Genomic DNA, 13,663 nt, shown 5'->3' with positions numbered 1-13,663 from the left:
ATTTTCTCCTTTGTTTACTTCTAGAAGTATTAGAATGTTAAGTTTTAAATTTATTTTTATTTATTGATGAGAGAGAGAGAGAGAGAGAGAGAGAGAGAGAGAGAGAGAAAAAGGGAGAAAAAGAGAGAAAAAAATACACATTGATTTGTTGTTCCACTCATTTATGCATTCATTGGTTGATTCTTGTGTGTCCTCTGATAGGGGATTGAACCCACAACCTTGGTGTATCAAGATGATGCTCTAACCAACTGAGCTACTTGGCAATGCCTTAAGTTTTACATTTAGGTCTATGATCTATTTGAGTTAATTTTTGTGTGGGGTGTAAGGTAAGCATTCATTTTTTTCTTTCATGGAGAGATCTAGTTGTTCAAGCATCATTTTTTTCAAAACCAATTAATGTTTATAGATGTGGGCAAGTGATACAAGGTATATTCAAACACTTTACCTATAAATCCCAGTAGGAGACCTGAGTGAACGAGCAGTCTAAATATTAAAAATAACTTATGTGGTTATAAATCTTTTTTTTCATCAAATACATTTTATTTAAAATTGTTCTTTATGTCTATTCCATAATGAATGGAACAATTTCCTTTGATTCTAAAACCACATGAATGGCAGTATTCATATTGTAGCAGAAATCATCCTTTCCATCACTTAAAAGTACAGGCTTTCTGATGAAGAGGAGCCTTGTTCCAGATATTTGGGTTTCGTAATGTTAACAGATCGCAGATATTTCTTCAAATGCAAATACACTCTGAAGTGACACAAGATAAAAATATACACAACTCGATTTTCCTAAAAAATCCAGATCTATGGTATCGATAAAAATGACTCTGTATGAGGAGTGCCAAGATAAGCCTGTATTTAATTTTTTGATAAGGAGGGAAATATGAAAAAGAAAACCCAGTGGCTATGAAAACACAGATCTAAAAAATTTAATGATTTAAAATAGCTTCTACATACACAAGAACAAAGAGAGTACTACATATTGAACATTTTGGTTTTACAAACATGAAATGTCACCACTTAGAACAAATCTGTCACCTCTTAAGAAATACACATTTACAATGAAATCTACAAGGACACACTTTTATACTTTTCAAGTGTTGTCGATTTTCAGCAATCCCCTTCCTCCCTACACATTTACTTATCATATAACAACACAACTTTTAATCTTATTTTGGCAGAGCAGAACTTTGAGAAGTACAATAACGGTTGTTTTGAAAAGCACCTTCTATGATAAGTTTCACTGGTATTTCACCATACTGAGATTACACATTCTTCTCTTTAAATCTTGTGCTGTTCCAATGATTTGGTTGTTTAAAACAAGCAAGCTTAATTCTGTTAAAGCATACATTGTAAATAAAAATGTTTTCAAATAGGCTGGAATAAAACCATTAAATAAGCACTGGACTGAAAGACCGAAGTGCGCTTCATTTTTATTTTATGTTTTTATTGATTTTAGAGAGAGGGGAAGAGAGAGAAACATCAATGAGAACCATTGATCTGCTGCCTTCTGCACCTCCCCCCTCCACACCCCCCAACCACTGGGGATCCAGCAGACAATACAGGCATGTGCCCTGATCAGAAATTGAACTGGTGACCTCTCAGTGCACGGGATGATGCTCAACCAAACTGAGCCACACTGGCCAGGGTGATAGCATGCTTCTTGGCTTGGTAATATGTGAATGCATTTTCTCACCAGGCAGGAAGTATTTTATTTGCTCTATGATGAATCAGGTGGCTTGTGGTGTGTCTGTGCTGTGCCAACACCAGTAGAAGCAAGGGGACAGACTATGGAATGGATGCTGTGTGAGTGGTGGGCTGTATATGCAGGATTGTTGTCCAGACAGAGTTATAAAGATTAAATGGGCTCAGTATAGCTACTCTAAGTGTAAAGTCTGCCATGGTTTACGGAGGGTGCAAGATGAAGCAATAAATTCTCTTAGAGTCAGATGTGGCCTAGTGGCTCTAACATTCTGGTGACCAAGGAACTGGCCAGCTTCCCTCAGGTAATGGAGGGGTAGTAGCACCTAAGCGAATGCTGAGAGTCAGAAAGGCTTCTACTTACACCTGCAGACAGAATCATCCTTCTTTTTTGTGGATGATTAGAGCCTGATGTGTCTTTATAAACTCCTGCTGCAAGTAATATGGTTTTTGCAAATCTGAAAACATCATCTGGAAAATCTCATGGCAAAATCACTCAAAAATACAGACTATTAAATAGTTTCGGGAAACACACTCTCTCCTTTTATCGTGAGGTCCGCACAGTGTTGAAACAACCCAGTGCTAACTGGGACTTGGCTTCTTACCACACGTGTCTCTTCCCTCTCCAGCTCCCAGAATATAGGAACTTAGATCACTTTCTGAAACCTTTTCAACCAGAAGTGAGACAGTTTGTACTAATGTGTCCAAGATAGTCAATTTTGGAAGGGGCTTCAAAAGAAGGATAAGTTATATCATGCCTTGTTATTTGGGAGGTGAGCATTTGCAAATAAACTATCCTTCCCAGACGTGGAAGTGACAGGCTCAAAATAAATTGCTAGTATATGTAGGTATATTACAACCAGCTGGCATGTTTTCTAAAAAAAATGCAGCATCAGGAGGTGCTTATTAAGGTGCTTCTTAATTCATGTTTTTGAATGGAATGTATCAGACAAACATCTACAAACGAACATGAACACAGGCACACACACGCACGTGGACAAGTTTCTGTACAGTTTATGTTCGGGATGCTTACATGTGTACACAAGAACCACACACACACACACACACACACACACACACACACACACACAAACAAAGTTCCCTCTCTAGCTCCCTGAAGTTCTGAATGTTGTCTAACCCATAAAATGTTAAAATATTTCATTTCCATATAAAATATATACAAAAATAGATATCATTTACAAAAACCAGATAGTATTTCCAGTTTTCCTTGGTAACCCACTCAGTCCCTGTCCTCCTTTTCTTCTCAGAACGTTGCCATCTCCAGCAAAGAGCGCTTGAACTGCAGCGTGTTCCTGGACAAGTCTGTCACTTGGTGCACCATTTCCTGCAAGGCCGTAGTGCTGGGGTAGTGGAGGGCGGCCTTCTTAGTCGCCAAAACTATAGTCTTGAGCTGTTCGCAGAGCTGGTTGCTGGAGTTCATCACTTTGTTGCGAATGTCCTGGGCAGCAACCTGCCTTGTCAGCGTGTCTCCAATGAACACGAGTTTGTGCGCGCTCAGAATGACAAACTTGCTGTGTGCCACGAAGATCCGCGGGGGCTGGGCCGAGCTGACGCAGCTGAAGAGAGCGTCAATGGCATTGAGAAGGGAAATGTAATGGGTCTCACACTGGTCGTAGTAGAAGCAAAGCAACTGCCTATCCTGCGCGCCCACGCTACTGTTTACGGTGGGGAGGCTCTGAGAGGGCTTCCACTTTGACATGTCGTTTTCCACAGGCTTTGTAATTTCTTGTTCCAACAACTGGAACTGACTTAGCTGCAAGGAAGACAAAAGCAGATTTCATTGAGGGTAAGGCAGTGTGCTGTAATGGAAATTAATCAGGGGTGGGTGTTAAAAGACAGAGGTTTCAATCCCAGGTGCTTATTAGATATGAAGCCTTGGTCAAGTCGTCTTGCTTTCCTAAAGTGTAAAATGTAGAAGTTGAGAAAGGTGATCCCTAAGAAATCCACCAGCTCTGACTTTCTATGATTAGATGATTGGCCTCCTCTGCCCTTAGACTGAAGGCCACGCAGAGTTTGAACCTGGCTCTGTTACCTATACCTTTATGAAAGTTAAGCGAGTTATTATTTACAAAGTGCTTAGAATGATGTTTGGTATAGGACAGCCTCTATGTAAATGTTTATAAATGTTGAGTGGTGCAGGGGAAAGCAAATGTAGGGATCTCTTTATCAAGTAAATTGCTGACAGGAAAGCTTTGACTCTGTCCTTCAAGATGCTTAGACAAATGACAATCCATGACCCATTTCTTGGTACAAATGACAACCCATGACCCATTGCTAAGATAAATGACACTCTATGAACCATTCCTACTCTTTCTGTCAAGATTTATATATGTCACTAGAGGCCTGGTGCATGGATTTGTACACATCGAAAGGAAATTAATTAGAAGGTGGCCAGCGGGCGGGACAGGGTGAGATGGGCCAGACACACCCTGGAGCCAACCTCCCGCAGTCCCTCCCTGGCCAGCCACACCTGGGGCGGCGCTGGAGCTCGAAGGGCATCTGCCGAGTGAGTGGGGTCCCTCTGGCAGGTGGGGTCCCTCAGCCTGGCCTTCGGGGATTGGGCCGAAACTGGCAGTCGGACGTCCCCCAAGGGGTCCTGGATTTCAAGAGGGCACTCTGCAAAGTTGCTGTCACTTGGCAGCTCCTGCGTTGAATGTCTGCCCCCTGGTGGTCAGTGAGTGTCATATCTACCGGCCGGTGGGCTGGTCAGCCGGTCACTTAGCCTTTTATATATATAGATTATCCAGCGCTACAGGAAAGACTAATGCACATAACTATATGTGCACTGTGGAAAAGAACATCTCTAAGGAAATCTAAATGTTAATTGTGCATCGTAACAGTTCCACAGAGCTGCTGAAAGAAAACGACATGCCACAGAGTCAGACTCAGCAAGTGTTAGCTTTCTTCCTTCTCTTATTACAACCCCCAGATGGTGTATTATTTAAGTTGCAATAATAATAACTCCCAGCTATCCCACCGACTCTCAAGAGAGATTGTCTTTTGCAGGTAAGGACTATCTGTAACCTGAGCTTAGGACTCAATCTTTCACCCTGAGGTAGAGCAGGGTGACCTTGCCCAGCTCCTTCCCTGAGAAATGCACAGTGAGCTTTACTTTTCTACAGAATCTGTTTTCTTAGAAATTACTACCGTTTCAATAAGTTACCTAAAGCCCTGCAGTTTTACTTGGCCTAATGCCAAAGCAAACATCAACAGAGATAGGGTGCTGCTTCAGAATACTGAATTTATGCTTTTGCAAATATGTCTATAAATACATCATCTCGTTAAATAGAGGGCTGAGGGATTTCTCATTTTATGGAGAAGTTACTGAAGTTCAGAGAGGTTAAATGACTTGTCTGAGGGCACATGGCTGGTTAGTCAGAAAGGAAGGATCATAACTCTGGTTTCCTGAGTGCAATTGCCATTTCATGTCTCTACATGCCATTCTATGTAATCTAAAAAAGGGCTTATATATCCTCAATTGGTTCCTCTTTATTTTTATGCCCTTGCACCAGCAATACCCATCATTATCTGCCCCACTCAAGCTCTACTTTTGAATGACTCTGTCTTGCCCAAAGTCCTTAGTAAATGGACTTGGGTATATTTTGGAAATGTTGGATCCTGCCCTCTACCCTTAGATTTGACCAAGAGCAGCCAACCCAGAGGCTTGTGTTGTAAGGGAGTGATAGGTAGGTAGGGAAATAGATAGACAGATAGACAGACTGACAGACAGAGATAGCCTAATCAGATTCTTTTTTAGGAATTTGATGAATCACAGCAGTGGTCGACTATCAGGTGAGATGAAAAGCCATCTATAGAAAGGGTTGTGAGTGGCCATTTATGGGTTCTGTAAAGTTACAGGGGAGCCAAATGAGTAGATAAGCAGGGGAAACTATAAGAAAATAGGGAAGAAGGAAGCAAATTTAAAGAGAAGCAAAGGAAGTACAAGAAGGAGAAAGAATTTACAGTCCTAGTTCTCGTTGGACTTGGATATGTCTTCATTTTCTGCTCCAGAATTTCCCCGACTAGAGAACCTTTTTGCTTGGGCCAGCTTGAGTGGGTCTTGTTCATTGAGATCAACAGCCTTAACCCAAACAGTCCTAATATGGTAGATGTACAGGCTTAGCCTGGAAAAATTGTTGTTTGGATGTAATCCAGGTATACCAGCTGGATTACTAAGATCATAAACCTTCTCTTTGTTCTTATGCTCTATTGTATGCCTTGGGGCTTATTTATACTAAAGTGTGCTGGAAGGATCAAAATCCCGATCTTTTGAAGTTATACCTTTCTTATTAAGCAGGAAATCTTTTCAATACCAAGTGGTTTTTGTCCTGATTGAACTTACCTGATGATGTTCCAGCTGCATCTTGTTCTGTTTGATGATATTTTCTTTTTCCAGCAGCTCTTTCTGTTGCCTTTCAAACTCCTCTTTACCCTATTATTTTTCAACATAAAGCAAACATTACATCACCACTATGATTCACTTATGCTAACAATTTCATTGACAAATGGTTAAGTACTGTTTCATTTTCCACTGCCTTGGTAATTTCCCACATGCCCAATTAGACTCCATAAATCCTAGACAGGGATGATGTGCTTCTCGGCCAGACCTCCACAGTGACTGTGTTAAGTTAGGGCTACATGTAGGATGCCACCTTCTCTGTTCCACTTTACCATTTTCAGAGAGCTATTCATGATCCCCTTCAAGCCTCCTTATCCAGTACTATTTCTTAGGTTTCTTTTCTAATAGATTATATTTGAACCCATTAACCTCCTAACCCAGGTTTAAATGTTGCACTTCTAATTTCTTTGAATCATCTACAACTCTACACCATGATAATATTTCTCAACATGCAGAATTGGACAACCAGCCCTTTCCTTAGCACTAGGTGTGGCTCAGTGCTTCCTTCCCCAGTATCCGGCACTCAAGGGAATTGTAGTTAAACACTATAGTTCTCAGAATAATCTTTGGCTCTTAGTCAAATGAAAAGAATGGCAGAGTAAGAGAGTAAGCTAAATTCTAAATAATGGATCTTGGTAGAATGTTTCAATCCCCCAAAGTGAAAAGGCAAGTTATCAAGATCCCAGGTCAACTTGGTGGAATTTCCACCTGTAGGAGGCAGACTTTGATTGCCCAATTTCCCATATCCAGGTTAAGTCCTAGATAACTGGCAAATGCCCAGTGGTCTTCAAGGTAAGTCTGGGATGAGATTAAGTTTTCTGTAAGTAATCTCACACACACACACACACACACACACACACACACACACTAGATATGATGGACCTTAGAAATTCTCTAGTGCAGAGGCTTTCAATTATTTTTTTCTTAATAGTTAAACTCCCTGTCCCATCTTTTAAAAAATAAAATGTCATTTTGAACTATATCATAAAAGGCAAATAGAAGTGAAGCTGGTATGATTCTCCAAGGGCCCACTCTCCTACTAGGGAGTCTCTTCCATCAGTAGGGTCAAATACAACCTTGTGCTTCAAATGAGGACAATAAGACCCAGGGAGGTTACATACGTTGGTCACACAATTAGTGTCAGAGGAAGGTCTCAAACCAAGGACTCTAGACTATCAGGCCAGTGTTCTTCCCTATGTACACTGCCTCCAATTAGTGAACTGTTTGGATTATTAATCATGTTCTCTCCTCTGGTAGTCCAGCCTGCCAGCTTCACAGGCCTTACTTCTAGGCTCCCTGAATGTGACTATAGGTCAGTGGTTCTCAACCTGTGGATTGCGACCCCTTTGGCGGTCAGACGACCCTTTCACAGGGGTCGCCTAAGACCATCCTGCATATCAGATATTTACATTATGATTCATAACAGTAGCAACATTACAGTTATGAAGTAGCAACGAAAATAATTTTATGGTTGGGTCACAACATGAGGAACTGTATTTAAAGGGCCAGAAGGTTGAGAACCACTGCTATAGGTGGTTTAGGAGTCTGGTTGCTTTACCTGTAGGTGGACATAGTCATAATCATCCATCCAACTCCTTTCAGAGCCATCACTGCTGCTACAGTCAGCTACAGGCTGATCCTTGCTCAGGTGTGGGGGCACCGCCTTGTTGAGGGCCTGGGCCTTGTGGTCTCCAGGATGCAGCAGCTGCATCTGGGATCCAGCATGGGGGTACTCAGTGGAGTTCATGATGCTCTCGGGCCCATTCTTCACATGGGAGCTGCCAGGGCCTGGTCTAAAGAGGGCTTCTGCATTGGTGTTGATTGTTGTGGTGAGCTGCTTGGCATCATCAGGCACCGATTTTGCCACCATCACAAAGCGGTCCAGATCATCACACTTGTTTTGGGGCTTGTTGACCGCCAGGATATTCAGGGACCAGCTGCACTCATTTAAGTCATGGCTGGTTTGGCTCAGAATCTGGTGGGAGTCTTCTACTCTCTGCAGCTCCCGCTTCATTTTGTTGTAGAGGGTGAGTTCCGGGAGGCAGGAAGCATTTGCTACAGCGCCCTTGGCAAAATGCAGGTAGTCCCTCAAGAACAACTCCACCTTGTCCACTGCGGTGCGTATCTCATTGATGTGTCGTTCCATGTATCCATAGCACCTCCAGTCCGTGGTCGTGACCAGTGCCATTAGGCTGGAGACACCCATCTCCAGGGTCTGCTGGAGCCGATGGAGTCTCTCAATGGCTGTGTCTGGGTCCAGAAAGAGCCTTTTGTCCTGAGATGGGGAGGCTGACAGTGAAGATTCCTTTGAGGTGGTGGAAGACGTGGACATGTTACTCCTGGTGCTGCCTGTACTGGAGAAAGATAATCGATTGATGCCATCTACCACATCCTGAGAGCTTTTGGCGTCCACTGGGTTGTGCAGAGGGACATCGTAAACACCGTCTCTTTCTTCAGGGTTTGCTTTCTCACTGGTTTCTGCTGGTGGTTCCAAAAACTGTACCCCTCGAGGGACATCATACGCATCATTCTGAGTGCCCCCTGATGGTCCCAGCAGTGAGGGTGGGTGTTTCAGGGAAATGCTTGGGTGTCTTTGTGCTACCAGTTCAGCAGCTCCTGTAGCATCACAGTTATATTTCATGTGAAGGTCATTTCCCACCAGTTTGGTACTGGTCGGGGGGATGTCATACACGCCCTCAGGTCTGACATCTGGCCTTCCAGCTTGTCTCATTGGAGGGGGGAAATCATACTCTTTTTCCCTGAGCCCTGCTTCATCTCGGCAAGCAGAGGGTGGAATGGCATATACCTGAAAAGTAAGTAGAAACCGAAGCTAGTTTGTTGAGTTGGCTCATGTGAACATGGGGAAACAACTACACATTAAAATGAAGGCCTGATCCTGGACAGTGTATCTCAGTGGTTAGAGTGTCAGCCCATGCACCAAAGGATCCAGGTTTGATTCCTGGTCAAGGGCAGGTACCTGGATTTCAGGTTTGATCCTGGGCCCTCGTTGGGGCATGTGTGAGAGACAACCAATCAGTGCATCTCTCTCACATCAATGTTTCTCTCTTTCTCTCTCTCTCTCTCTCCTTCCCTAAAAATGAATGGAAAAAATATCCTTGGGTGAAGATTAACAACAACGACAAACAACAAAAAGAAAAAAAGAAGAAGGCCTGGGTTTTCAGTCCTGTTTACTGCCTCCTCTTCTTCCACCCCAACCCACTAATGAGAGGTATTTCCAAGGCCCCACTCTGCTCCCACTTCCTTTGTCCTTCCCCTGGCCCCAGTGCTGCCTGTTGTGTGCGCTCTGATAGCTGAGTTGCTCTCTCTGGGTCCCAGCCTTGGAGGATTCAGGCTGAGAGGCAGTGTATGCATGAACACACTGCACTAGGTGTCAGAAGACCTCAGGTCTCTCCCTGGGTCTACCAGCTGTGTGATACTTCATAAGTCACTTGGGTGTTCTGAGACACACTTCCCTCATCTGTAAAATAAGGATAAATGTACTTCCCATGTAGGCCTCCTCCTGAGGGTAGCAGAGTGAATCAAATTCATTAACACAAATACATGGACAGAGTGTGCTGTGACACCCTATATACATATGACATATATTAGTTGCTTGCCAAACTGAATGAATGATTTTACCTTCTTATTGACTCTCCTTATTGACTACCCCATTTTTAGAGGGGGGGGGAGGACTCTAAATATGGAATCCATAGGGTTATCTTTAGTTATTGTCTTTTCTTCCTCACTTTCTCCTTCCCTCCCATCCCTTTATTCTCTCCCAGAGACTAGTTTTCTTTTGGTTTGTCCTTCCTGCTTCATCCCAGTAAATAAACACACACACTTTTTTGCTGCTCTGTAGGAGCTCACTTACCCCTTTAGTAGGAGGGATGTCATAGACCCCTTGAGGTTTTATCTCTCCCCCTGGAACTGAAAACACCGGGCCTTTCACCGATGATGGAGGGATATCATATACCTGAAAATAAATACCTGAGTTTAGGGATGTCTTATATTTGTCATTTTTTATGCGTTCAAGCTTTGAACTATGGATTTATTTACCAGCTTATGTACATCCTTCCTCTTTTACAGCATTCTATATAACATGGAGTTGGTGAAAATTTGTTTAATTTCTTATTTTTTTTTTTTTACTTAGATTGAATGTAAAAATGATCATAAGTGGAATATCTACACTGTCTGTACTTTAAACTGTAGTTGATATTATATACTTCCTGAAATAAAATGATAAATTGATAAGCAACAAAAGCTTTGTCAGATAAAAGCCTAGGATTTCTTGATAAAGCAAATCCAGAAAATATAATTTAATAATGTTGGCTACAAGGGCTCCTGAATAGACAAATCAAGCTTCATATGAAATGTACATAATTTGTAATTTTATTTTCACATGTAGTGCTGAAGGAATGCCACCTGAAGTGCTCCTGTCCCATGGGGACCATGGGCCTGGTACGTACCCCTTGAGTGGAATGGGAAGGAGGGATATCGTAGATGTCCTTTTGGTATCTAGATGGGTACTCGTACACATAGCCATGGCCTGTCCTCACGGGGGTTACCACCTGTGGGCAAGAAGACAGAGAAGTGTAAAATTCCAAGGCCAAGTTCTAAGTGAATTTCCTAGCCTCCTCATCGGACACTCTTCCCTCATTGCCCCCATCAAAAGAAAGAAAAAAATAACGAAAAACAACAACAACAACAAAACAACCCAAAGAAACAGAAAAGAGAGAAAAGGAAGGAGACAAGGGGACATGAGGCCAATAAACTTTAATTCCTCCTGAATCCCTGTGAAGAACAAGCCCCTGAAATATCTCTATCCCCCTTCCCCATGGTAACAAAATCATCTCAAAGCTGGTCAGATAAAGACTCAATTCCCAAAATGTGCTTGAAGGGAGAACCACTTTTAAGTTATGAATACCCTAGATTATTGCTTTGGAGCCTCAAAAGCAGGGCATAGTGAAAAAAAAAAATTTAAGGCTCTGAAACTATTTGTAAAATGAATAATACAAATTGAGTTCAGCCACTTAAAATTCCTCTCATGCCTTCCCCAGGACGCCTCTTCATCTGCCATTATTACGATTATAACTGAAATGCCACAGGTCAGTAGAGTACTTTCATGAAACCAATGCTCACACAGTGCTGCCTTTAGAAGCCTGCAGTAGCTTTCAATCTAATGTAGGAAACAAATTAAACACAGAGTCAGGGAGTCCTAGGAACAGGGCGCAGGGCTCTAATCATTCTCCCGTTTCCACCAGGGAAGCAAACATCGCAGACAGTATGCAAGTCCAAGGGCCGGCAGAAGCCAAATCCACTCATCACAAACCCGGGAGCCAATGTCAATCACACCAATGGCACCCAACAGGCTTGTGTTTTCATATCTACATACTTCACTGTGTCCTAAGCACGGATAGAGAAATTATTTGAACTTATACTCATTTTGAAATGTATTTAATCCTCCCAAGGCTTCTAAATTGCCAGGGTCTTATTTCTGCCTAACCCCTGCCCCTGAATGACTAACGGCGCCCACCTCGGTATTGCCCATGGAATTTTTGAGAGCAGATCTTGCAAATTAGGAGGAGTTGATTGTTCCCTAAGCAATCGTCATCTTTAATCCTTTCTCTAATATGAAAACTCTGGCGTCAGGCTGCCTACAAACGATGTGAAAAATGCTCATGTCTGTCTTGTGCTGAAAAGGGTGGAACTCAGCCAAATGCACCAATGCTCTTCTCCCCAGCGGCTCTAAAATGCCCCAGTTCAGTTTGGTTTTAAATCCCTGATGCTTGTGGCTGATTGCTTCTTGCAATGAAGGTAAAAGAGATTAGAATGCAGTCACCACTCCATCAAATCTCTCCACTGCCTTCAGTTTAAAAAAAGAATCTGTAGCTTTAAGGTTTGTTGGCACAGAGCATACAGAACTATTCTATCTAGTAGCCACTGTGTTGTGCAGAGCAAACCTTCCTTTTTAAAGCAGGATGCCCTTTGCTCAAGAAAAACACACTGTTCCTAATGCCCTCATATATATATATATATACTTCACTACTGTTGAGGAGAGAAAGTATCTTCTCTTTGTCTTTCTCATCAGCTCCTCTATTTATAGCTCTCTATTTTGGCTTTATAGTAGCACACGCTCACAACGCAGCCTTTGTTCATTCTAAAAGTTTCTAATAGTAGATTCTCTGCAAGGTTGCCAAGTTAGCAATACTGCTAATGGAAAACCAAGGCTGGTTATGCCGAGCAGCTTCATCTTTAGTTTAAGAAGGGAGGGGGGTGGGCGGTGTTGGGATCTGAAAATAACTCTTGGTGAAATGTAAACACAGGGCATGACCTCAGGAAGGCGGGGCATGGACAAGGCTTTTCCTTGCCTTTGTGGCGCTTCCCTGGCGAAGCATTAATGCTTCCCAGTATTTAACTTCTCACTTCCTGACAAATGTCACGGAACCCCAACTTGCTCTCTCTTTCTCATTTAGAGGATGCCTGTGGTCATCTGTTTTTTTGAAAAACTTTGTATTCCAAGCCAGTCATTTTCCCTTGTTTATGCATTAAAAGAAACAGATGGTGCGAACCGCAGGGGGATAAAGCCCACAAAACACAACCTCCCCGCTTCCAGCATTCCCAACGTTGCCATCTAATTCACATTGGTCCACAAATGGCCTCTACATGAGACCAGCATTTGCATCTGGTCAGACACATCCAGGGAGTACAGCAATGCACTTTGACGCCTGAAAGAACCTGGAGCTGGAAATGGACTTTTGGACGCTCTCCTCCCCTGCCCATCGCTTGGGTTGCTTTCCTGCCAATTAATTGTGTGTTCTCTCCTCAGGGGAAAGTGCTGACTGTTCTGTACCTTACAAAGTATCCAGTTTTGTGGTCCATCAGGCCTTTGCTTCCTGCTTGACGGAGTACACAAAAGCCTTCCTACTGTCCCCGAATTACTGAACCCCAGCCTACGAGAAACACCAAGGTCTACCAAAAGGGACATAGGTTTTGGAAGAATTCTCCTGAGCAGCTGCCAGCAAGGTACTGGTGCAACTGCCACACAAAGGGCATTTTAAACTAATTTCCTCAATGAAACCCAGTTATGTTTTCATTCCCTTACCCCCTGCCCCTCCCTGTTCATTTTTCTTTTCTGCATTCCTTTCCTTCTATGTATTTATTTATAGTTACAAGAGCTTAGACTTAGGAATGACCAAACTGACCTCCTAGTTCATTAGTGCTGCCACCAAGGGGCTAAGCCAGGGGTGGGCAAACTTTTTGACTCGAGGGCCACAATGGGTTCTTAAACTGGACCGGAGGGCCGGAACAAAAGCATGGATGGAGTGTTTGTGTGAACTAATATAAATTCAAAGTAAACATCATTACATAAAAGGGTACGGTCTTTTTTTTTTTCAATAGTTTTATTCATTTCAAATGGGCTGGATCTGGCCCGCGGGCCGTAGTTTGCCCACGGCTGGGCTAAGCTGTGGGATTCCTGGGCTCTATGACTGACACTGCTGCCACTGCTTTCCTGATCACCCTGGAAGAGGACTGGCA

At 42.9% G+C, this 13,663-nt stretch overlaps 1 protein-coding gene across 7 annotated transcripts in view; it reads right to left on the bottom strand.

Moving 5' to 3' along the window:
* Positions 1-919: 919 nt before the first annotated feature.
* The window catches only part of NEDD9 (neural precursor cell expressed, developmentally down-regulated 9), a 182,335-nt gene continuing 169,591 nt past the window's right edge, over positions 920-13,663 (bottom strand). For 3 of the 7 annotated variants that reach the window (XM_036347075.1, XM_036347076.1, XM_036347074.1), the window contains 5 exons: positions 10,594-10,695; positions 9,999-10,100; positions 7,686-8,933; positions 6,071-6,160; positions 920-3,481 (listed from right to left, as the gene is read on the bottom strand). In XM_036347075.1, the coding sequence (XP_036202968.1) occupies positions 2,972-3,481; positions 6,071-6,160; positions 7,686-8,933; positions 9,999-10,100; positions 10,594-10,695 (2,052 nt within the window). In that variant the 3' untranslated portion in view covers positions 920-2,971. The remainder of the gene's footprint in view (positions 3,482-6,070; positions 6,161-7,685; positions 8,934-9,998; positions 10,101-10,593; positions 10,696-13,663) is intronic. The other 4 variants (XM_036347077.1, XM_036347078.1, XM_036347079.1 and 1 more) reach the window with 4 other exon arrangements.

This window comes from Myotis myotis, unplaced genomic scaffold (genome assembly GCF_014108235.1).
Source record: "Myotis myotis isolate mMyoMyo1 unplaced genomic scaffold, mMyoMyo1.p scaffold_m19_p_2, whole genome shotgun sequence".
NCBI lineage: Eukaryota > Metazoa > Chordata > Mammalia > Chiroptera > Vespertilionidae > Myotis > Myotis myotis.
The sequence above is the reverse complement of the archived record's forward strand: the minus strand, read 5'-3'. Positions and strand labels throughout refer to the sequence as shown.